The sequence below is a fragment of the Quercus robur genome, chromosome 4, assembly GCF_932294415.1.
Source record: "Quercus robur chromosome 4, dhQueRobu3.1, whole genome shotgun sequence".
Lineage (NCBI taxonomy): Eukaryota > Viridiplantae > Streptophyta > Magnoliopsida > Fagales > Fagaceae > Quercus > Quercus robur.
Window position 1 is genome coordinate 24651576 of NC_065537.1, and position 23372 is coordinate 24674947.

The 23372-nt window shown below is 34.7% G+C and overlaps 2 protein-coding genes across 3 annotated transcripts; one reads left to right on the plus strand and one right to left on the minus strand.

Moving 5' to 3' along the window:
- The first annotated feature begins 765 nt into the window (after positions 1–765).
- LOC126721609 (uncharacterized) lies at positions 766–2344 on the plus strand. Its single transcript, XM_050424658.1, has 3 exons — positions 766–1607; positions 1696–1857; positions 2110–2344. Exons 1-3 carry the CDS (start codon positions 766–768, stop codon positions 2342–2344), a joined length of 1239 nt encoding a protein of 412 aa, XP_050280615.1.
- Positions 2345–12243: 9899 nt separating this feature from the next.
- On the minus strand, positions 12244–19215 carry LOC126720944 (long chain acyl-CoA synthetase 8). Of its 2 annotated transcripts, none has more exons than XM_050423877.1 (12): positions 19066–19215; positions 17021–17621; positions 16800–16880; positions 16383–16655; positions 15813–15944; positions 15566–15739; positions 15229–15458; positions 14894–15011; positions 13666–13797; positions 13421–13555; positions 13118–13324; positions 12244–12624 (listed from the first exon to the last, which is right to left on the minus strand). In XM_050423877.1, exons 2-12 carry the CDS (start codon positions 17567–17569, stop codon positions 12460–12462), a joined length of 2196 nt encoding a protein of 731 aa, XP_050279834.1. In that variant the 5' UTR covers positions 17570–17621; positions 19066–19215; the 3' UTR covers positions 12244–12459. The 2 variants fall into 2 exon arrangements, with proteins under 2 accessions (XP_050279834.1, XP_050279835.1); XM_050423878.1 differs by having other exon boundaries at positions 17021–17613; positions 19066–19172.
- Positions 19216–23372: the final 4157 nt, after the last annotated feature.

Below are 23372 nucleotides of genomic sequence, written 5' to 3' on the forward strand. Positions count from 1 at the left end.
TTTGCAATGGACGAAGTTAATAGCACAAAAAGTTCACAAGAAGTGTCAAATGATGAATCTCCTCTTTGGCAGTATGTGACTAAAGTAGAAAAACTAGCTGGTGCATCTGTTAAATCAGGTGGAAACACATACTTTAAGTGCAACTATTGTTATATAGTTTTTATGGGATCCTATTCTAGGGTTAAGGCTCATTTATTACAAATTTCTGGCAAAGGTATTAGAGCATGCGTTAAGGTGTCAAAGAGCCATAGGTTGGAAATGCAGCGAATGCATGATCAAGTTGAGAATAATAAGTTAGAGAAAGAACAGAGAAGTCAAATTCCCTTACCCCCACCTCCCCCAGGCCGTGGGATACCTATTTCCCCATTTCGGAGATAGAAAGGGAGTGATAGTAGCCATAGTACAAATCCGGTTGATGTTAAGGGGAGGAAGGTGACTATGAATACAACTTTGGAGAAAGCATTCCAGAATAATACTAGACATGATTTGGATAGCAGAATTGCTAGGATGTTTTACATCGGTGGGCTTCCGTTTAACTTTCCAAGGAACCCACATTATCAGATTTCCTATGCATTTGCTGCTACCTATAGCATTTTGGGTTATCTTCCTCCTGGATACAATGCCTTGAGAACAACACTTTTGCAAAAAGAAAGAGCTCATGTTGAAAGACTTTTGAAACCAATTAAGGACTCTTGGCTTGAAAATGGTGTAAGTATAGTTTCTGATGGATGGTCAGATCCATAAAGGAGGCCTCTTATTAATATTATGGCTGTATCAGATGGGGGTCCAGTGTTTATAAAGGCAATTGATGGGTCAGGTGAGTTCAAAGACAAGTATTACATTGCTGGGGTGTTGAAGGATGCTATAAAAGAGATTGAACATGAAAAAGTTGTCCAAGTCATCACTGATAATGCTGATGTGATGAAGTCTATTGGAGCTCTTATTGAGGGTGAGTATCCTAAAATATTTTGGACACCTTGTGTTGTCCACACTCTCAATCTAGTTTTGAAGAATATTTGTATAGCAAAAAATACTGAAAAGAATGAAGTTACATATGGGGAATGTAGTTGGATTACACGTGTTGCTGATGATGCATCTTTCATACGTGTTTTTATCATGAACCGTTCAATGAGGTTGGCAATGTTTAATGAATTTTGTCCATTAAAACTGCTCCAAATTGTTGATACTAGATTTGCTTTGGTGGTTGTAATGTTGAAAAGGTTGAAGTTGATAAAAAGATGCCTTCAAGCCATGGCTATTAGTGACCAATGGGCTTCTTATAAGGAGGATGATGTTGGGAAAGCTCAAAAGGTGAAAGATATGATTATAAGTGATTTTTGGTGGGATAATATTGATTATATCCTTGAATTCACATCACCCATTTATGATATGATACGAATAGCCGACACAGATAAGTCTTGTCTTCATCTTGTGTATGAGATGTGGGATTCAATGATAGAGAAGGTGAAGGCAATAATATATCGACATGAAGGCTTGGAAGATGATCAGTATAGCTCATTTTGGGGTGTGGTGTATGATATACTCATTGGTCGATGGACTAAAAATTGTACACCACTACATTGCTTGGATCATTCCTTAAATCCTAAGTAAGTATATTTATTATCTATTTTCCTTAGTTCACCCTTTTAGTAAAACACACGTTTCATCTATATTTGTTTTTTAATCTTTAACTAGGTATTACTCCATTGAATGGCTTTCGGAGAATTCAAAACGCATCCCTCCACATCGGGATCATGAAATTTCTATGGAAAGAAGCAAGTGTTTGGAGCGATACTTTGAAGATGAGAATGACTTAACAGTGGTGAAGTTTGAGTTTGCTAAATTTTCAGGAGGGAGGTTTCCTTCACCAAGTGCCTTGACAGATAGGTGGACCTTACAACCTTTGGTTTGGTGGCAATACCATGGCTCCGCATTTCCAACTCTTCAAACCCTTGCCCTTAAACTTCTTGGACAACCTTGCTCATCCTCATGTGCTGAGAGAAATTGGAGCACATACAAATTCATTCATTCCTTAAAAAGAAACAAAATGGCTCCTGCACGCGTTGAGGATTTGGTATATGTGCATTATAATCTTTGACTCTTGTCAAGGCGCAATGAAGAGTACATACATACAACAACAAAGATGTGGGATATTGCAGGAGACTCTTGGAATGAGAGCGACATGCATGGAGGAGCTGCAATTCTTGAGAATGCAGCTCTTACACTTGATGAGCCAGAGTTGGAGGCCATAATTATTGGGAATGTTAACACTAGTGCTACTACTAGTGAAAGTGAAGTTCGAAGTGAAGCTATTGATCTTGAGGATGATGATTTTTGTGTTTGATTGTCTTGTTGATTATCTTTTATTTTGTTTTAGTTTCAAACTTATGAGTTGTATTCTGATTTCCGAACATCATGGAATGTTTTAGTTTCAATCTTGTGGATTGTATTTAATTTACGAACATCATGTTTTAGTTATTATCTACTATTGCTCTTACATTTGGTATTTGTTTATATAATGTGAAAAAGTATGCTTAGCAATATATTAAAAATATTTTGTAAAAATATTTTTAATAATTTTTTAATCGCTGAGTCCTGCCGCACCCGCATCCACCTTTTTCAAAAATTATCGAGTCCCGCACCCGCACCCAAGTCCCGAAATGCACCCGTGCTTCATAGATTTTAAGGAGCTACTCTCATGGATCGGTACAAATGACCATAACTTGGAGTTGTTCTCAACTTTAGTGTGGCTAATTTGGACTCAAAGGAATCAGGTGCGTTTCAGCAAACCCAACATAAGTGTTCATTAGATTGCATCATCGGCAAAGGAGCGAGTGACTGAGTTTGCATTGACTCAATCCATGCCATCCATTCCTCGACCTGACCTCACTTTAACTCGAGCTACGTGGCGTCCTCCAACTCAAGGAGTGGTGAAGATAAATTGTGATGGAGCTACTTTCAAGGAGCAGAAAAAATCGGGTGTTGGCATAGTGATCCAAGACAACAACGGCTTAGTCATGGCTTCAATGTCCAAACTTCTGCCATAGCTGTACATGCCAATGGAGATTAAAGCATTGGCAGCCTCAACAGCACTTGAGTTCGCATCTGAGCTGGGTTTTAGTCGAGCAATTCTGGAAACTGACTCCCAAGTGTTGGCAAATGCTTTGAGAAACAACAACCCCTACTTGTCTTTAGATGGTTTATTAATGGAGGACATCAGATTTAGTGCTAGTTTGTTTAATCAATTACTTTACTCTTATGTAAAGAGAGAGGGTAATAAGGTAGCGCATAATTTAGCAAGACATTCAATTTGTATTTCTGATTTTTCGATGTGGATGGAGACTGTTCTACCACCCTTTGTTTCTCTTGTCCTAGCTGATATTGCTGGGTTTTCTTAATAAAGTTTAATGTCTTCCTTCTCAAAAAAAAAAAAAAAAATATATATATATATATATATATACACACACACATACATAATAGCATGGTATCTACACCATAATAGATACGGTTTTCAACATGACACATGTCTTAAATGAAAATTCTTTAGTGCTCCAACTTAGCAAAAATAGATTGAGAATTGACAGAAATGGGGTTTTCTTTTAAAGCATTTAAATTCATTTTATGGGCTTTAGGCCAATTGGTGCTTGATTTTTTTTATTTTTTTAATGAACCATGTGTGCTTTTGTGCGAGACAAAAAATTCCTTTTATTTTGGGCTTATATTAAAGGACTAATAACAAGAATAAGCATAATTAAAGTGGATGTGGTAAAATTGTGTAAAATCATTGTGGGACCATGATTTTGTATGATCCTATGATTCGACTCGCGATCCCATTCTGATTTTTCTTTACAAATGATCCCAATACAATCCAAATCAAATTCTATACAATAGGATTGTAGGATTTTACAATCCTGCTATCTTAGATTGTGCTCTTGACAACCATGGACCAATGTGAAAGTATAAACTATAATGTATGTTGCTCCTCCACAAGAAGAATGAGTTTGGTTATAGCCTTGACATTGACAATAACATATGAAATGCATGAATAGAGTATTTTAATACTAATAATTGGAGGTCATTTGATGTTCAATGTTTTGGTTGATTTGCTCTCTCTCTCTCTCCAAAACCAACACTGAATGGGACGAAAATACCTCCACAATTATCGAGACACAACTCCCATATCTTGATGAGAGTAAGGTTAAGAAAAGGGGAATAATGGATTAGCTAGCATAGGAAGGTTAACCACACAATTGTTGTCATCGATGGTTGTCCCTCTCTCTCTGAAACCAAGTCAAACACCCAATACCCATCGAGAATCATGAAATTAAAACTACTTGAAAACTGTTGGACCACTTGCCTAGAGCAAAGGGGTCTGAGTTGGGATAGCCTTAGAACTCTCCTAGTCTCCCCCACTTTCAAAATAGCTCAAGATTGCAAGGTGTGGGGGTAAGGGTCAAGGTTTAAGTTTCTATAAGAGATCTTCTTCACACATATATACACTTAAATTATGTTAGAGTAAAATTATATCTTAGAGCAAAAAAAAAAAAAAAAAAGGACTTGGGCTTGCAAAACATTTAGGGCTAATGCATAGCCCACCCTTAGTTTTATAGTTTTACTCAAGCCCATTGATGGGGGCATTGGCCTCAAGAAAGGTCAGATGGAACACATTTATGTCCAAGATATTTCCATCACCAGGCTAGCCCAATGGGTCATCATCTTGATTATTAAAATTACTTACCACTTGGCTAGGGGGGGAGGTTTGGGTCCAATGTCCAATGGCGCTGGACTTGTTGGGATTGTGACACGTGTCCATTTTTAAACATGTGTCACCATCCGACCAGGTCTAGTGCACTGGAAGCACTAGATCTAATCTGGATCCCTTTGCTAGCATGTGGCACCCATTCCGTATATTTGATACTGACCAAAGCTATTTGAATTCTATTGAAATGTGTATGCCATATCTACCTCACCAATATTGCTCAATAATCGTAGTGCTGCCTTCCTGGCCAAAAAAACATGGATCTCATGCCTCTCTCAAAAATTGAATTGAAAAACTAACAATAGTTGGAATTTTTTTGATTTATTAAAGCAAAACATTAATATACTATGTAAGACCAAATTAATTTATTAATTTAATTTAGGGGTCCACATGATAAGGCGCATGTGATAAGTTAGAGGTTTAAAGGGGAAATAAATGCATATTCGTTAGTGTCTTATCTTTTTTTATTTTTTATTTATATAGGATTAGTGTCTTATCTAATTGGTTAATTAGAGAAATGTTTTCCTAAACGTAACTCCAACTTTGATGGTGAAGTGGAGATTAAAGTAAACTAGAAAATTGGTACTCTCTCTACCATTAAGGTATTCTGTTTTTTTCTCATCATAAACTGAATTTGACTAAACTGAGTGTATACAGGGTGAAGAGAGAAAAACCAATCCTACAGGGAATTATTATTATTTACTGGATCTCAAGAGAATTGCATCAATAGATCCAGGTAAGTCTCATGACTACTTTATTGTGGTAATTTTATTGTGTTTTATATTAGTGTGAAATCCAGAATAAGTTCTACGTCCTGAAGTTAAAATTTTTTGTTGAATGCTTTAACAACATAAAGAATTAAGTTTACATATTATACCTATAATATTGTATCTAAGTTTGAGTAAGTTGAACATATTATTGTTCTTATCCAGCATTGCCACAAATCCTCCATCAAATTTGAGAGATTATTAGGTCCGATAGCTAAAGTCTACCATACATTTTTTTCCCCCTGAATCATATGCACCCCTTATTAACACAAAATTAAACATGTAATTCATGCAAATACATGAATTCATTTAAAATTAAACACAATTTTTATTATAAAATTATAAATAATTAGTCAAATTATTTATAAAAAAAATAGCATGTAAAATATTTATATGTATAGATATATTTAAAATTAAACACAATTTTAATTTTAAATCTGTCTTGGCTGGGACTAGTTTATGAGAACATTTGCTGCATTGCAGTAGGTCTTTGGAGTGTAGCTATTAGTTGTGTTCGTCTTAGTGCCAACTCAGTTGCCCACTCTTTAGCTTGTTATGCTAGTCAAATAGATAATGACATTGTATGGATGAAAGAGTCACCACCACCAGCCCCTATGGCTTTGTATTTGGATTTTAGTTTTTTAATGAATAAATGAATCTTGTTTCAATTTCCAAAAAAAAAAAAAAACCAAAAAAAAAAACACTATTTTTATCATAAAAATATAAACAATTAATCAATTTTTTTTTTAAAAAAAGTAAACATAATTAGTTACATATTAAAAGGCTTACCTAAATTTAATACTAATTATGATAATTTTTTTCTAGTTTTTAATAAGATAGAACATGTGATGATCTTTATTGTGTAGTGATTTTTATTGAGTATATGTGATTGGTTTTTTTTTTTTTAAATTTTAATTTTAATTTTTTTTAAATATTTTATAGTTTATTAATATATATATATATATTTTTTTTTTTTTTGGAGGTAACTGTTAGAAATTTCATTGATGTAAAAAACTTTTGTATACAAAGTATGCCCACCAATAGCCTAGTTTGCGGAGCCAAATTCCATTACAATACATCCTTTTATTTCCCAAAGACCCTTTACACTAAGCTGAAACAAACCCGAACCTATAACCCGGCGAAGTGCGAAGCCAGCATTTAGTATCTTCTTCCCCAGGCTATACTTGTGCATTTTGGAGCCTCTGATACTCCAGTAAAAAACCAGTAGCCTCCCTCATAATCTGTTCTGGGTGCCTCTGAAATTTCTCGAAACAAAACTTATTTCTTGCGCTCCAAATTGACCAAGACACCGTCGCCCACTGCTCTATCTCTTGCTGAGAAAATCTGTTAACCACCATCTTGAACAGAGAGAAAAAATCCTGGACTGTGTTCGGACATTTCTGCACTTTTCCTTGGCATAGTGCCCACACATTTCTGGCTAGCGGACACTCCCACAGCATATGCGCAACAGTTTCTGTACATTGGCAGCACAGCTCACACCATGGCTCCACCTGTACTCTGCGTCTATGCAGATTTTCTCTAGTTGGCAGAATATTGGAGCATGCACGCCAGAGAAAATTCCGTACCTTTGGAGGGATGTTTAGTTTCCAAATTTTCTTCCATATTGGCCGATCCAACCCAGCTCTTGAGTGTTCAGCTTGTGTGTTTTCCTGAAGTCTCAATGCTACCTTGTAAGCGGATTTCACCGAAAAGATTCTGTTTCGGCTTTCATTCCACTCCATCTTGTCTTGGGCTGTGCTGTTCTGCAACGGAATGGACAATATTTCCATCCTGGTTCTATAGGCGAATAGAGTAGAGATCTTTCCCCTATCCCACTGCTTTGTCTCAGTATCCATAAGGTCGCTCACAAGCATATTTGGCCGCTCCTCCCCAAGGAAGACAGGTTTGTGGGACAGCCATCTATGCTTTGAGACTTGTATTTTTCTGCCATCTCTAACCTTCCAGACCGACCCCTCCCAGATAATCTCTCGTGCCACCAGCAAGCTACGCCATACATATGAGGGGTTGTGACCAAGACCTGCATCCATGAAAGAGCAATTGGGAAAATATTTTGCTCTGTACACCCTATAAAACAGAGAGTGGGTATTATGGATTAACTGCCAAGCTTGTTTAGCTAGAAAAGCTAAATTAAAAGCTTGGATATCCCTAAAACCCATTCCTCCATTTTGTTTTGGTGTGCACAATTTCTTCAAATTAATCCAATGTATTTTCTTTTCATCCTTTATCTGACCCCACCAATATTTTGCCACGGTAGAGTTTAAAAAGTGTCACATAGGGACTTAGGAAGTTTAAAAATCCCCATAGTGTAGGTAGGGATTGCCCGAGCCACAGTTTTAATCAAAATTTCCCTCCCTGCTTGTGAGATGAATTTTTCTTTCCACCCCAAAACTCTTTTTGAGATTTTCTTTTTCCCCTAAGGTCCCTAAAAGTGTTCACCTTAGATTTACCCCCAACCATTGGGAGGCCCAAATATTTCTCACAATCCTCCATAATTCTTGCCCCCATCAATCTTTGAATATTTCTTCTAACTTTTGGTCTTGTGTTTCGGCTGAAAAAAATCGAGGCCTTTTGCTAATTAATTGCTTGGCCGGATGCCTTCTCATAGCACCTTAGTAACCGAAGGAGGTGACGGCATTCCTCCACAGTAGCCTGGCAAAATATAAAGCTATCATTTGCAAACAGAAGATGAGATATGCATACCCCGTTGTGGCATGATAAAATACCATGTACGCTCTTGGATGCAACTGCCTGTCTAATCAGAGAGGATAGGCCTTCAGCACATAATAGGAACAAATAAGGGGATAATGGGTCGCCTTGCTTAATACCTCTCGATGGATTAATAAATCCCTTTGGCTCACCATTTATAAGCACTGAGTATGAAGCAGTACAAATTGTTTCCATGGCTAGCTTGACACAAAGATTAAAAAACTTAAGTAGACACATGGCACAAACTTAAGTGGATAATTATGGTGTGGTTCCCACATAAATTTAGACACATGATGCAAAATTGGATTCTAATTTTAAATTCTAATTGAATTTTCTCTAAGTTTTTACCTATTAATACACACACACAACAACAACAACAACAACCATATACAAATATCTCCCACAAAGTCAATAGCGAATTAAGACATTAATTAGGAATTCAATCCAAGGACATTACAAAGTACAATGCCTATTCTACATAGGGGCATCGAATGAGTGGGTTTGAGGTGGGCATAATTGGGTTGAGTACATAAAACACATTTACCCATTTATTAGTTATTACCCATTTAACTAATTACTTCTAACTCAAACTCGACCCAACCCAATTATTATGGGTAAACCCCAACCCACCATATTACCCAATAATCAAAATTACCAAAATGCCCCTAAAACATGAAAAATGACCAAAGTACTCTTAAAATCCTTTAAAATTACTAAAATACCTCCTAAACCTAAAACCAGATTAAAATATGATAAAAAAAAACCCACTAAAAATTACTAAAATACCCCTAAAACTTGAAATTGACCAAAATATCCCTGAAACTTAGAAATTGACCAAAATACCCCATAAACCTAAAAAATGACCAAAATACCCCATAAACCTAAAAAATGACCAAAATACTACTGAAACTAAAAAATAACCAAAATATTCTCGAAACCTAAAAATTACTAAAATACCATCTAAACCTAAAAAATGACCAAAATACCTCTAAACCTATAAAATGACCAAAACACTTTCGAAACCTATAAGATGACTAAAACCCTCAAACCTATAAAATGATGAAAGTACCCTTAAACCTTTCAAATGACCTATATACGCCCAAAACCTCTAAAATAACCAAAAATAACCCAAAACCTCTAAAATTACCAAAAATACCTTGAAACCTCTAAAACAACCAAAATAGCTCTAAACCTCTAAAATGACCAAAATAACCCTCAAAATATCTAAAATGACCAAAATACCACTAATCCTATAAGATAAACAAAATACACCCGAAGCCTCTAAAATTACCAAAATAAAGGTTTAGGGTATTCTAGATGTTTTGAGGGTATTTTCGTCAAATTAAAGATTCTAAGAGTAATTCAATCATTTGTAGGTTTCAAGGGAATGCCACTAGTTTTTTAGGTTTGAGAGGTGTTTCATTAATTTTTAAATTTTGGGGCTATTTCGGTAATTTTTCTAGGTTTTAGAGATCTTTAAGAAATTTTTTAGGTTTCAGGAGGTATTTTGGTCATTTTTTATGTTTAAGGGGTATTTTGGTCATTTTATAGTTTTAGGGGGGATTTTGGTCATTCTTTAGGTTTAGGGTGTATTTTTAATTAGGTTTTGGAGATCTTTTAGTAATTTTTTAGGTTTTGGGGATATTTCAATCATTTTTTAGGTTTCAGGGATATTTAGTCATTTTTTAGGTTCAGGAGGTATTTTGGTCATTTTTTATGTTTAGGGGGTATTTTGGTCATTTATAGTTTTAGGGGGGGATTTTGGTCAGTCTTTAGGTTTAGGGTGTATTTTTAATTGTCTTATAGGTTTAAGGGGCATTTTTGTCATTTTATAGGTTTCAGGGTATTTTGGTCATTTTATAAGTTTCGAAGATATTTTGGTCATTTTTCAGTTGTTTTTTTTTTTTTTTAGGGTATTGCAATCATTTTAAGTTTAGGGGATATTTTGGTCAATTTTTAGGTTTAGGAGGTATTTCGATCATTTTTTTTTTTTTTTGGTTTAGGGGGTACTTTGGTAATTTCTAGGTTTCGAGAGTATTTTGGTCATTTTTTAAGTTTAGGGAGTATTTTGGTCAATTTTTAAGTTTTGGGGTTATTTTAGGTTTCGGAGGTATTTTGAGCATTTTTTAGGTTTAGGTGGTATTTTCGATTTTAAGGGTATTTTGATAATTTTATAAGTTTAAGAGGTATTTTGGTAATTTTTGAATTAGGGTATTTCAATCATTTTTTAGGTTTGGGGGAGTATTTTGGCAATTTTTTTAGGTTTAAAGAGTATTTTAGTCAATTTTTAGGTTTTGGAAGTATTTTGGTCATTTTTTAGGTTTTGGAAGTATTTTGGTCATTGTATAGGTTTAGGGTTATTTTGGTCACTTTTTAGGTTTTAGGGATATTTTGGTCATTTTCTAGGTTTTAGGGGTATTTTGGAAATTTTTGGGTTTAGGGATATTTTGATATATTTTTTAAGGTTTCAAGGGTGTTTTAGTCATTTTTTAGATTTAGGATATGTAGGGACACAAGATCTTTAACGGCCCAGCAACGATGTCGGGCTCGCACACGGAAAGTCCCTCACAATAATATTTGTAGAGAGTGGGCTTTAAAGGCCAGCGTTGGATCACAGGGCGACATTTCGGGCCGGACTGTAGGTGAACCAATACGAGAACGAGCTTTGGGCTGGATATTCAGACCCTTCAATCTTGTATCCAGGAGGATTTGGCTCCTCGGATCATGTCCGAGGAGAGATGGTGCTGTCTCCGGTTACCCGTCGGTGGGCTTTTAGGTGGTGTCCGGCGTATATTATCCAGGCATTCTCTTTCATCAAGTCTTTCTCCAGAAGCTCGATGGGAGTCTCCCCTTTGGTCACATAACATTCTCTTTTATACTAGCCTACGTTCGTTGTCCTTCGTCCACGTGTAGGGTCGATCTTTCCAGGACAGATATCTGTACCATCAGTCTAATCCCAAAAATTGCTGGAGATGATCCATAAAGCCTAAGATCCCGGCTCTGTTAGGGGCAGTGTCATGTCAGGGAAGGGTATTAAAGACAACTTCCCCAGGATATTTTCTGATCTTTCTAGCTTACTCGTGTTCCATTCCTATCCCTGAGGTTTTGGACCTGCCGAGGACGAAACCGTCCTCGGCTGTGTCTTCGGGCCATTTTTTATGTTTCCTGGTTTCGAGCTTGGGCCCTGGCCTCCTTCAGTTTAGGACCGGTGGGCTTCCCATAAGTGCGTGGGCCGGACCCATAAACTATTGGACCCCACAGGATATATTTTGGTCATTTTTAAGTTTAGGGGGGTATTTTGTTAATTTTTTGTGGTTTTGGAGTATTTTAGAGTTGGATGAACTATAGAAATGATATTTGGATCTAATTTGGTACTCAGTTAAAACCCAATAAATATTAATATTAATGTTAATTGAATTTAATTGTGTTAATACCCATTTAACCCAATTAATAATTGAGTGAGTTGAGTTTTTAATTGGGTTAATATCCATTTAATCCAATTAATAATAGAGTGAGTTTGGATTTTTTTTTTTTTTTTTTTTTTTTTATGAGAGGGTTGGATTTGGATTTAGGTGCGCAAATAAGTCTAGGTTGATTTTGTCACTCCTAAATTTTATTTCTACCTAAAGTCCTGGGACTACGTAGCACAACAACAATTCCAGTTGAACAAAATTTACTCACGTTTCAGTTTTGTTTTAGCAAAACTCACAAATTTTCTGGGCTAAACTTTTTTTTTTTTTTGGGCTAAACTTTATGCTTCTACATCTCTAATAATCCATAAATATCATATTATAAACCCCCAGCCAACAAATATGTCACTAGATTTTTTCGGGAAATAGTTTGATTTTGACACAGCAATATGGTCCACTTTTTTCTCCCCCTAATTTAAATATCAATATGGTCTCTGCCTTTTGCCCAAATGCCACAAATAATGTAATTATAGCAAGCAGCATGAAATGAAATTTTAATTATGAACAATTAGTACCATGCTGTCAGAATATATTCTTTACTGGAAATTTTTGAAAATTGAGAAAAACTTTAATTGCGTATCTTGAAAATATAGCAGAAATGCACAACAGTGGAAAATACATACACTAAATACATATTTCACCCATATAATTTTTGAAGCTCATCTTTAAACTTAGCCTTCAGTTGTTCTCTCTTTATCTTGAAAGCAGCCGAAAATACATACACCAAATACATATTTCACCCATATAATTTTTGAAGCTCATCTTTAAACTTGGCCTTCAGTTGTTCTCTCTTTATCTTGAAAGCAGCCGTGACTAATCCAGACTCGGGGGTCCATGCTTCAGGCAGCAACTTAATCTTTGCAGGAGTTTCAAACTTATCCAATTTTGCTGTTTTCGCAGCCTGCAGACATTTAAAAAATCAAAGAAAAGTTCATCACCCCTTTGTGCATATTATGACATACTAATAACAGGGATGAATGCAAGAAAATTGATGAAGATGGTGGATAGTATTATTTTCACATATGCGGATTGGTTTGTTTCAAAGGAAACAAAAAGAATCGGTGAAATATACAATGCAAATGGCATTATGATGCGAGGAACTAGTATGACTTTGCTAGTCTCTCACTCGCTTTGAGTGCATAATGGCATTTTTTTTTTTTTTTCTGTGTAAGTGCATGAATTTGGAAGTAGATTGGCAACATGCACAGTGCTCACAGAATTGACTTCCCCTCCCCCACCACCAAATGCAAGTGTATTTGTATCTCTCAACAATGAAACCTATATATCTCCTAAATTTGTCTTCTGAGCGCTGGCAGCAGTAGTAATATAACAAATATGACTTTGTCAACATAGTTTTGGATAAGTCTTCAGGAGATAAAGAAAAACACACAAACCTTAGAAAGGGATTGCTGGACCTCACTGACAGTTTCAGCCTTGTCACACAGCTCAGAAAAATCTCTGTAGTTGATGCCAGCTTGTTGTGCCCACTTCTCTAGGGCTTGATGTGAAGGAACAACTAGTGCTACACAATAATTATGGAAGGGATCTGCATGTAACATGATATTATCCACATAATTACTTGTCGAGAGAGCTGCCTCAACCTGCAATAATGCAGCCACTAATCCAATCAGCACCAAGCAAAGCTTCTTCTCCAAGGCTTAGTCTATCAAGAATAAAAGGCAAAATGTTTAATGCACCTTTCCAAGGGAGACATATTCTCCATGTTGAAGTTTCACAATATCCTTCTTCCTGTCAATAATTTCAAGGCATCCATCAGGGTGAAATTGTCCAATGTCACCAGTATAAAACCAGCGCATGCCCTTTTCATCAACCTGTAGCATGTAACAGATCATGAGTAGCAGTATATACAGACTGCAAGATCAAGTTGCAGCATATGTGAAAAGTAAATAGAAGTAAGACACAGACACAGTTTGGAAATTACCTTGTACGCCTCATTAGTTTTTTCTTGATTTTTATAGTAACCAGCAGTTACACTGAATCCCCCTACTACAATCTCCCCTCGAGGCATTGGTTTGTCTGTTGACTTATATCCACCTTCTTCCCAAGAAACAAGCTACAGTGTAACAAATAATAGGAACTTATTAAAACCAGTGCTAGTAAAAGTGTGAAGCGGACTTAAGCGCACAGGGATTTTGGAGCCTAGGTGCAAAGTGCAAAGTGCAAAGTGCAAGAGTGCATCTAATTGAAGTAAAATGTGCATTTTAAAAAAAAAACAATATATAATAACCTCTAATAGAAGATTCATAACTTTTAATTAAAAATTTAATAAATCAAAATTGTAATATTTTGCCTATTAGCTAAAATAGATAGTACAATCACACAAAGTTTAGAAGTTCAAATTTTTCATAAGCTCTTCCAATTTCTTAAAATGTTTATATAGTAATTTTGAAAACAATTATCAATGGACAGTATGATAATAATCTAGTCACGGAAAGTTTAAACATAATATTTATATAATCCTCTTGTGCTTATAAAAATCATAACTGTGATAGCTATGATTAAAAGAAGTATATGGTTCAATGAAAATATATCCAAAAGCCAAAGAACAAAAAAGAAGAAAAGTAAATTATCATGGTTCAAGGCATTTTATATGTAAACAATTCTTTTTTGTGTGTAATATAGCACCTTAAGAATAGTGTTCTTACTTCTTACAATAAATCAAAGGTCCATGTCATATCCTTCAAGATTGAGCAATTAATTTTAATGATTCATAATTTTTTTAACAAAGAACACACTCACACCTAGGCATCCTTTGTGTTTCTTCAAAAAGCACCAGAAAAGTGTGCCCAAGACATACTTCATTAATTGAGTTTCACCTTGACCAAGAGAAGCACTTAGACCTTGGGGTTTTGAGCTTTGAGCTTTAAGTACATAAGCATGCTATCAACAATATTTTTAAAACCCAATTGAAAAGTATTCTACCTAGTACACCTCATACGCTTATTATCATGAATTTTTAATGGAATGTACAAGTCATGTCTTATTCAACGAAATAGAAAAGAATTGTACTTCCACAGAAAAACAAACTTGTGATCGTTACTGTCAGTTGGAAGCACTCACCAAAGCTAAGCCACTATGAGCTGATTTGGGCCTCCACAGTACAATTTACATGATTCTGAAAAAAATTTCATTAAGAGGTAGAGGCATACCTTAATGTAGCAACAAGGAGCAGGTGGCCCAACACGTCCCACTGTAGTGTCATCAAACTCAGAAAAAGTAGCTCCAGCAAATGTTTCAGTCAAGCCATATGCTTGACCAATAGGAGCCCTGAAAAAGGGAAATGTGTTCAGAAAATCATCTTAAACTTGAATACAAAGCACAAGAAAGAAACTTTTATGAGCAATTTACGCACACCAACCCATTGAAAGCCATGGAGCATCTAGCATGGAATTGAACTTGAACTTCTGAGGTAGTTTAGACCATTTTAAACTTTCGATTCTAAACTTAAAAAATACGAATAATATATGATTAAAAATCCAATTACCCCATGCAGATGTTGATAAACCGCTGTGAATCTGCAGATAAAGGAGCTCCACCACATAGCATGAATCGCAGGCCTCCTCCAAGTAAAGCGCGTATTCTTTTAAAGACAAGGACATCCCACAACATTCTTTCCAAGCCCCAAGCCCCAAGCCAACTTCCTTCTACAGCAGATAATCGTCGCTTATATGCAATGTTGAATAGATTCTTCGCTAGCCCCCCTTTCTCTTCAACCTAGATTACATCATAATAGATAGCAAAGAAGAGAGCTGACTATTTGCCTCAACCACCAATAAGCACTAATCACAAATGCAGTACAACAATATATATTTAACTCAAACCTTTTTTAGAACTCCATCTCGAACACGATCAAGAATAGCTGGAACGGCTGTCATGATGGTGGGCTTTAACACAGAAGCATCTCCCTTGGTTCCTTTCTTAATTTTATTAGAAGTGTCAGTTAAAGTCAATGTCGAACCATAGCCCATTGAACAACCTGCAGCCAACATCACAGACTGGACAACCACAATCATGTAAAACAATCTCAACCAATTAATGTTGAAAATAAGAATGCAAACAAGAAGATACCTCAGCTGCCAGTTCAAAAACATGAGCTAAGGGCAAGTATGCTAAGTATATATCACTTCTACGAATATTTGGGACCACCATCATAACAGCTGCAGCCGTTGCTACAATGTTTCCATGAGTAATCATGACTCCCTACATTGATACAGACTATACCATATTAAAAATAAAAATAAAAATTGAGTAAGGATACAAAGCTTTCAACAAACATAAACAAAAAAAGAGACAAACACAATTGGGAAAGTGTTTATCAGGATTCAAGCACTTAGAAAATCTCCGGGAACTGGAGTAGAACTTGCCCCAAGAAGAACTTGCAAACATAAATTTTAACCCCTTTAATGTCAAGGAATATAAGTTATAGAAAGACAAATTACAGGGGTTTCTGGACCACATTGAAACTGGGCATCTGCAACCCAGAAAACGAAACCAAAAAAAAAAAAACCTCCAAGTTCTTTGACTTCCAGTGCTGGCAATTGTGAAAGAGTTATGAAGCATGATTCTTATTTATCCTCTTGCTGGCATATGCAGCAAAGAGCAATTGAACAACATAAGAAATTAAAAGCAGGAACAAACCTTTGGTAGACCTGTACTGCCGCTTGTATACATGACAACAGCATTACCATTTTTGGAAGGCAGGCTTGGATGAACAGGACTTGTTTTCCCAAGTTTCTCAACATCAGAAAAAGCTGAGACCGTCCAGTTGCTCATGCTTCCAGAAACACTAATATCATTTTCAGTTCCATCATCTTCAAAGTATATAATATTTTGGACACTCTCAAGGCCTGAGCTTATCGCAGCCAACTTCTTCAATTGCTTGGATTCACAGATAAGTGTTGATACTTGGGTCTGTCAAAATTTTACAGTTCTGACTTAGGACTATACATAACCTGTGTTTTTAGCTATTTAATATTATATGGATTTGCACAGAGTTAATCATCCATATCCTAGACAATATAATCTCCTAAGTATACAAGAGCAGCAATTACCAACCTCATTAAGTGAGTGGATCAGGGCATCCTCGCCTAGGGAAGCATAAATAGTGACAACAGTGATATTTTGTCGAAAGCATCCCTAGAATCAAAAAATGAAATTCTTTTAGCATCTCCTGCATCTACAAATATAAACCAAAGGAAAAGAAAAAGAAATTACCCACCCCCAACCCCAAAAAGCAGAAAGAGATCTATGAAATTTACTTGTGATGAAAAGGCTACCTGAAGGGCAATGAACCACTCTGGCCGAGTATCAGAAAAAATGGCAGCATGGCTGTCCAAATTATGACCTAATCTGACAAGCCCAGATGCAAAGTTACAAGCACGATCAAATATCTCTCCATAAGTTTGCCATTCATAATCGCCCAAGTGTAGCTTCTCAAACTTCCTACCATCACTAGCTGTGATGAATTCCTTGCTAATTAGCTTTCTTGTACCAAGAAAGTTATATTGTGAATTCTTTTTACAAGATTGCTCAAACAGAGCTGCCATGGTTGTGGCTCCTTCCCATGGAACTTCAACCAACTCACTTGCCTGAGCATTACGAACTGCATAACCTGCCTCACCACCAACTTGCACCGGCACACCTCTTTGCTTTTCCTTTTTCTTTCCCATGAACACAGAAGAAAGTACTATTGGTATGAGTATACCAACAACAACAGCACCCACAATTCCATATACCCCATAGTCTTTCCAAACTGACAAGTAGTCACCAGCACCCAATTTTTCCATTGGTGGTGAGTTCAACAAGTCTCCCTCAGAGTCCCCCATTTTCAATGTTTATTTTACAAAAATTCTTTCCCACAGCACATCAACTGATAACCTAAAATAGATGATAAGGATTAGAAACATAATCCACTTTTGACTTACAATGAACTGACCAATAACACTAAAGTTCATTCCATGACAGGTATTGAATAGGACTAAAATAGGTTCAAACTGGGTAATTTGTGTACTAAATACCCAATGGCACTATGGCATGTGTTTTAAAAACTAAGAATTGTCTAGTTATGTAGGTAACATGGACTGCATAACATCGAAAGTAGACCAACAGCAACAATGAAATCCACATTTCATGAAAAATCACTTAAACAAAATTTGGTAACTTTGGCAGTTCTGGTACAAATAATGAGCAACCTCCAATGTTTGGCAATCAAAAGGAAGAAAGAGAAGACTGTGTTGCAAGTATTCCAGGAGTCTGATTCCTAAGAAACCAGGGGCTACATATATAAAGGGTTTTCAATCCATAAGTTTAATTGGGAGCATGTATAAGTTGATCTCTAAAGTGTTGGCTAATCGGATGAAAATTTTATTGGGAACATAATTTATGATACACATAATGCTTTTGTTAGGGGGAGACAAATCACAGATTCTGTACTATTAGCAAATGAATGGCTAGACAGTAGGTTGAGATCGTGTATTCCGACTGTCATATGTAAGCTTGACATTGAGAAGGCCTATGACCACATGAATTGGGAGTGCTTGCTATTCATATTCAGCACCATAGAGCTGCCATGGTGTGGCACACCTTGCCCTCGTACATCATGTGGAATATATGGTTTGAAAGAAACAGACAGGGTTTGATGGCATCAAATGTCCTGCCTATATCACCGGAAAACGTATTTCACGGATATTTTTTTATTGGATTCATGCTTTAGGAAGCACCCCCTTAATGTCTTTTCTTGATTTTATTGAAACTCTTTCATTTTGAGTTGTATTCTTTGAATTGGGCTAGTACACATCCTTTGTGTCTTTCCCTTTTCCTTTTCTACTATAATTCCAAAAAAAAAAAAAAAATTGTCAATCTTGGTTGCACTTGAACTATTGTGATCAGACACTGTTGTTTCCACTTCATAACTAATCAATCATCACAAATTATGAAATTTCCTACCCAAAAAACAAAAAAACTATATCAAACCCAAAACCCAGATGGCAGATGTAAAAAAAAAAAAAAAAAAAAAAAAAGATTTAATGTGATCAAATGCTCAATTTGCTACATAATCACTCATATAGAATTGACAACAAAGCTCATAAACTCAAATATCAACTGGGTACATAAAATTAAATCAAATATCCATAATCTCAAATAAAAACCCAGTAATCCCAAACTCAGAACAGATCTACCAAACAATAAAGCTGATTCTGACAACTACATCTCCAAAAAAAAAAAAATTTCAAAAAAATAAGGAAAAACAATCTCACCAAGACAAGAATGAAACAAGCATGGATGAAACTTAAAATATGAAAATGGAAATGAAAATTCTCACCTTGACAAGAAGGAAATACTAGAAACTTGTCTTTGTGTGTGAATGTACGATCACAGCTAGAAAAAGCGGGGAACAAGACTAAAAATATGAATGGAGTGGCACTTGAGTTAAAGTTTTGGAACATGTTCTTTCGGATATATTAATAAGGCGAAATTACAAAAATGGGTCTGTCGGGATTTGATGTAGACGGTACTGAGGGGTATTTGAGAGACATTGTGTTCAACTTGGACCAAGTACTGTAACGTCTAGAACTTCTTGAGATGACAAAAAGACACGTGGCGTAGATGTAGAGAGGGTGACGTGCTGATCATGCAAGAGTCACGTGCGGATGACACGTGCAAGGCTTTGGATTTTGCAGCCGACGTTTCTTGAGAGGGATGTGGCCTATTTATTTAGTCGGAGGAATAGGAAATTGATAAAGGATGAAAATAGTGAAAGGATGGAAAGACGAACAGAGTTTATTTTTTTGGTATGTGTTTGGTTGTGTTAAGGTAATAGATTAATAGGATCAAGTTAATCTTATTGATGCTAGTTTTGAGAAAGATAAAGATGAGCACCAAGTTTAAATCTCATCATCTCAAGATCAAGATAAGACCAAATATCCTATAAAAAAAGAGCTACAGAATATTGAGATAAAAATGCATACAACTAAAATTTAATCTTCTTGTAATTTGAATTGTTGCTATTTCTTTTCAAGTGTAATAGATTTACATGTATAACTATATAAATATTAATGCATATACACTGACTTTGGTCATTGAAGTCAAAACTAATTCCCCAACTTTATTTTCAGGTTAGGAATGGAAAAACGGAAGAACAAAAAATTAAAATCACTTTTTTAATTGAGAAAAAAAAAATGTAGTTTATATAAATTTATACCTATATCCTTGTTATTTATTTTTTTAAGATATCATTAATTTTTTTTTTAAACAATGCATAAAATAGATACACAATTTATTGTGAAATTTTAGGATAGAAACACATAATTTATATGGGCTAGTAATGTGTCTTTTTTTTAAATGATGTCAATAGACTATGACGACACATAAAAATAAAACACAATTTCAAGTATCAGCAAGGAATATTAAAAAGAAGATAAATAATATAGACCGACATTTCTCAACCAAAAAAAAAAAAAGAAAAAGAAAAAGAAAAAAAAAAAAAGAAGAAGAGTGATTGAAAGATCAAAATCTAGATCCAGTGAGAAAATCGATGCTCTCTTTTAGGCAACAAAACCGACGAAAAGCAAAAGGAAAAGAAAGAAGAGGGAAAAAAATAGGTGGAGAACCAAAAAAAAAAAAAAAAAGAAGTAACGGCAAGGAAGGTATAAGAAACAGGTGTTGTAATAGTAAGCAAGGACGAGATCAGCATTCTTTGTTTGTTCCTAGTTTTCTGTCCGAATTGGAGAAATTGTGTTTTGGTGGGACCGCTTTCAATTGAAAATACCCTGGATCACTCATCTTTTCCCCAATTATCTTCCCACTTTTTTCTTCCCTATTTTTCACCCCAACCAAATAGACCCCTACAGAAAATAGAAAATAAGAGAAAGAAAAGAGTTGTTTGATTGGGTGGAAAATTAGAGAGATTTTGGTGGGGCTTAAGTATTTTCTTCATGAACCAACTAAAATGTTTTCTCCAATTCAAAGAGAAAACTCGGGTAATTTTGTTGCTGTCGAGTTAGTTATGTTTTTTTCTTTATTGTAATGATGAACAGGGCTAATAGGCATCTCTCTCTTTTTGATTTCTTTCTTCCTATTTTTTCCTTCTTTTCGTCCTTTTAGATTTTTCTTTTCCTATTTTCTCTTCTTTTTTAGTGTTTTTTTTTTCATTGTTTTAGACTAAAAAAAGTAATAAATATAATATCAAAGAGGAAAAAAAATTAATATGTATAATTTTTTAATTTCTATAGAATGTTATTTTTTTAATTTTAATTGATAAATAAGTAATATTTTATTAAAAATAAATTATTTCTTATATATAATGAAATAAGAGCATAAGAGTAAATTTATATAACTTATATTTTTTATTCTCTTATTTTTATTCTCAACTAAACAAATGAGTTTTTCATAATTCCCTTTTTCTACCCTCCCAACCAAACAACATGAGAGGAAAAAAAAAAAAAAAAGAAGAAGAAGGAAACGACATCAATAAAAAAAAATTAAAAACACAAGAGAACATAAAAGAACATAACAGGAAAGAAAGAAAAAGACAGAAAAGAAAGAAAAAAGAAATACCCCAACTATATAGCCCCTTAGCCCCTACCACAAAGTATTTCTACCTATAGTAAAATAGTCACTATCCCCATTGTAAAAGACCCAAAACTCTATAATACTACATTCATTTAAACGGTTGTGCATTTTTTTAAAGACCGGCAAATATACTATTTTGGTCTTTATATTTTGGGGTCATTGTCAATTTAGTCCACACCATCAACTTACTAATAAAAATTGATTGCAAATTGACCGTAAATTGAAAATAACATTGACCAAATTGACAATGACCTCAAAATGTAAGGACCAAAATGATATTTTACATTGTAAGAATGATGCCAACAAAATTTTACTATAGTCTTACAAATTGACATACCACCAATCACATAAAAGCAATACAAACATTTATTAATTAAGTTTAACTTCATCTCACAATCATTGTCACATCATATTTTATAATAGTTTTAGCATTTTTCTATTTCATTTCTTTATAAGGCCTTATAAATAAAAGATCAATATAAACCTAAACCAATTAAAACCCTAAACTGTTTAAACAAAAAAGGTAATTGTAGTTAACCTACTTGTAGTTTGGCCAGTTTTAACTAACCCTACCCGTGGTTGAAAAAGAGTCACTTAACCCACTTGAGGTACCCTCCGTTGGACAACAGTAATCCACCTCTCCCTTTATCGTTAGGAGCACACCCTTAGTATATAAGTCAAAATAAAAAAACCCCATCTAGAACAACATATCTTTGAAGAACAACTCTCTCACTATCTTAGAAATCAAATCTCATGAACAACTCTCTCTCTCTTTGTAATCATAGCCCTAACCTTAGGAAGAAGAAGAAGAACTTCAAGAAGAACATGAAGATGAAGAAGAAGAAGAAGATGATGATTTACGATAACACTAACACCACTTGTCTTACTTACGAATCCATTTCGTACGTAATCTATCGTTGTTGACTTGTTTCTTTATTTCTTTTGTTGGAGATGAGCTATGGAATTTGTGAAATTTTGACCTAGGGGATTTTAGGATGATTGAGTTTTTTTTTTATTTTTTTATTTTTTTATTTTTTTTTATTTGGAGTTTTAGATCCAAAGGAGGATGTAGAAGAGAGAAACGTAATAGACTAGCAAGAATACATTTTTACCCTTATTTTTCTAATGGAAAGGGGAGGGTTGGGTTACGATTGTCTAACGGAGGGCATCTTAGGTAGGTTAAGTGATAACTCTTAAATGACAGGTAGACTTAGTTAAAATAGGCCAAATCACATGTAGGTTTACTGCAATAACCTCCCCCCCCCCCCCCCCAAATTGCAAATGTGTTAGATAATCAATGATGATTAATTTCCCCTAATAATTTAATACTTTAATTTTTGTAAACCAATATCATTTTTTTAGAAGATTGTAAACCGATATCCTAAATGATAGATTGTCAACACTAGTCATCTAAACAAATCCACACACCAAATAATCTCTCTCTCTCTCTCTCTCTCTCTCTCTCTCTCTCTCTCTCTCTCTCTCTCAACAACCACATATAAAATTAAAAAAAATTAAATTACAAAACTATTAAATAAATAGTAATAATAAATTATAAAATAAGTAAATAATTTTAATTAAAAAAATTGCTTTAAGTTCTAATTGTTTAGAGTTTGGACTTTATCAGTGTTTATCTATTTTTATATATGAAAATTCTCTTTGTGCTTTATAATATTTTCTTAATATGAGATATGGAATGAGTTTGATGATTCCTATTTGGGTTATGTTTAATCTATACTCTAGCCATCACAAACAAAATAGTTTCTCAATACAAATTTTTTCCTAGTGATAGTCTAATTAAAAAAAATCAACACATTTACAAATTAAATACAATAACCAAAACCCAAAATCAAAACATAATTGAGAATATAAAAAAAAAAATTAAAAATTTACATTAGATAATCAAGAACTTAAATGAGTGTCCATTGTTTTGCTTCTTTATAGTAAACTTCTTTTGACATAATATCCTATGCACAAATTCATAAGTAAAGAACAATAAGTAAGATGAATTTATTAGATTAAAACATAAGCGTAAGTAGCATCTTGGGAAAAAATGAA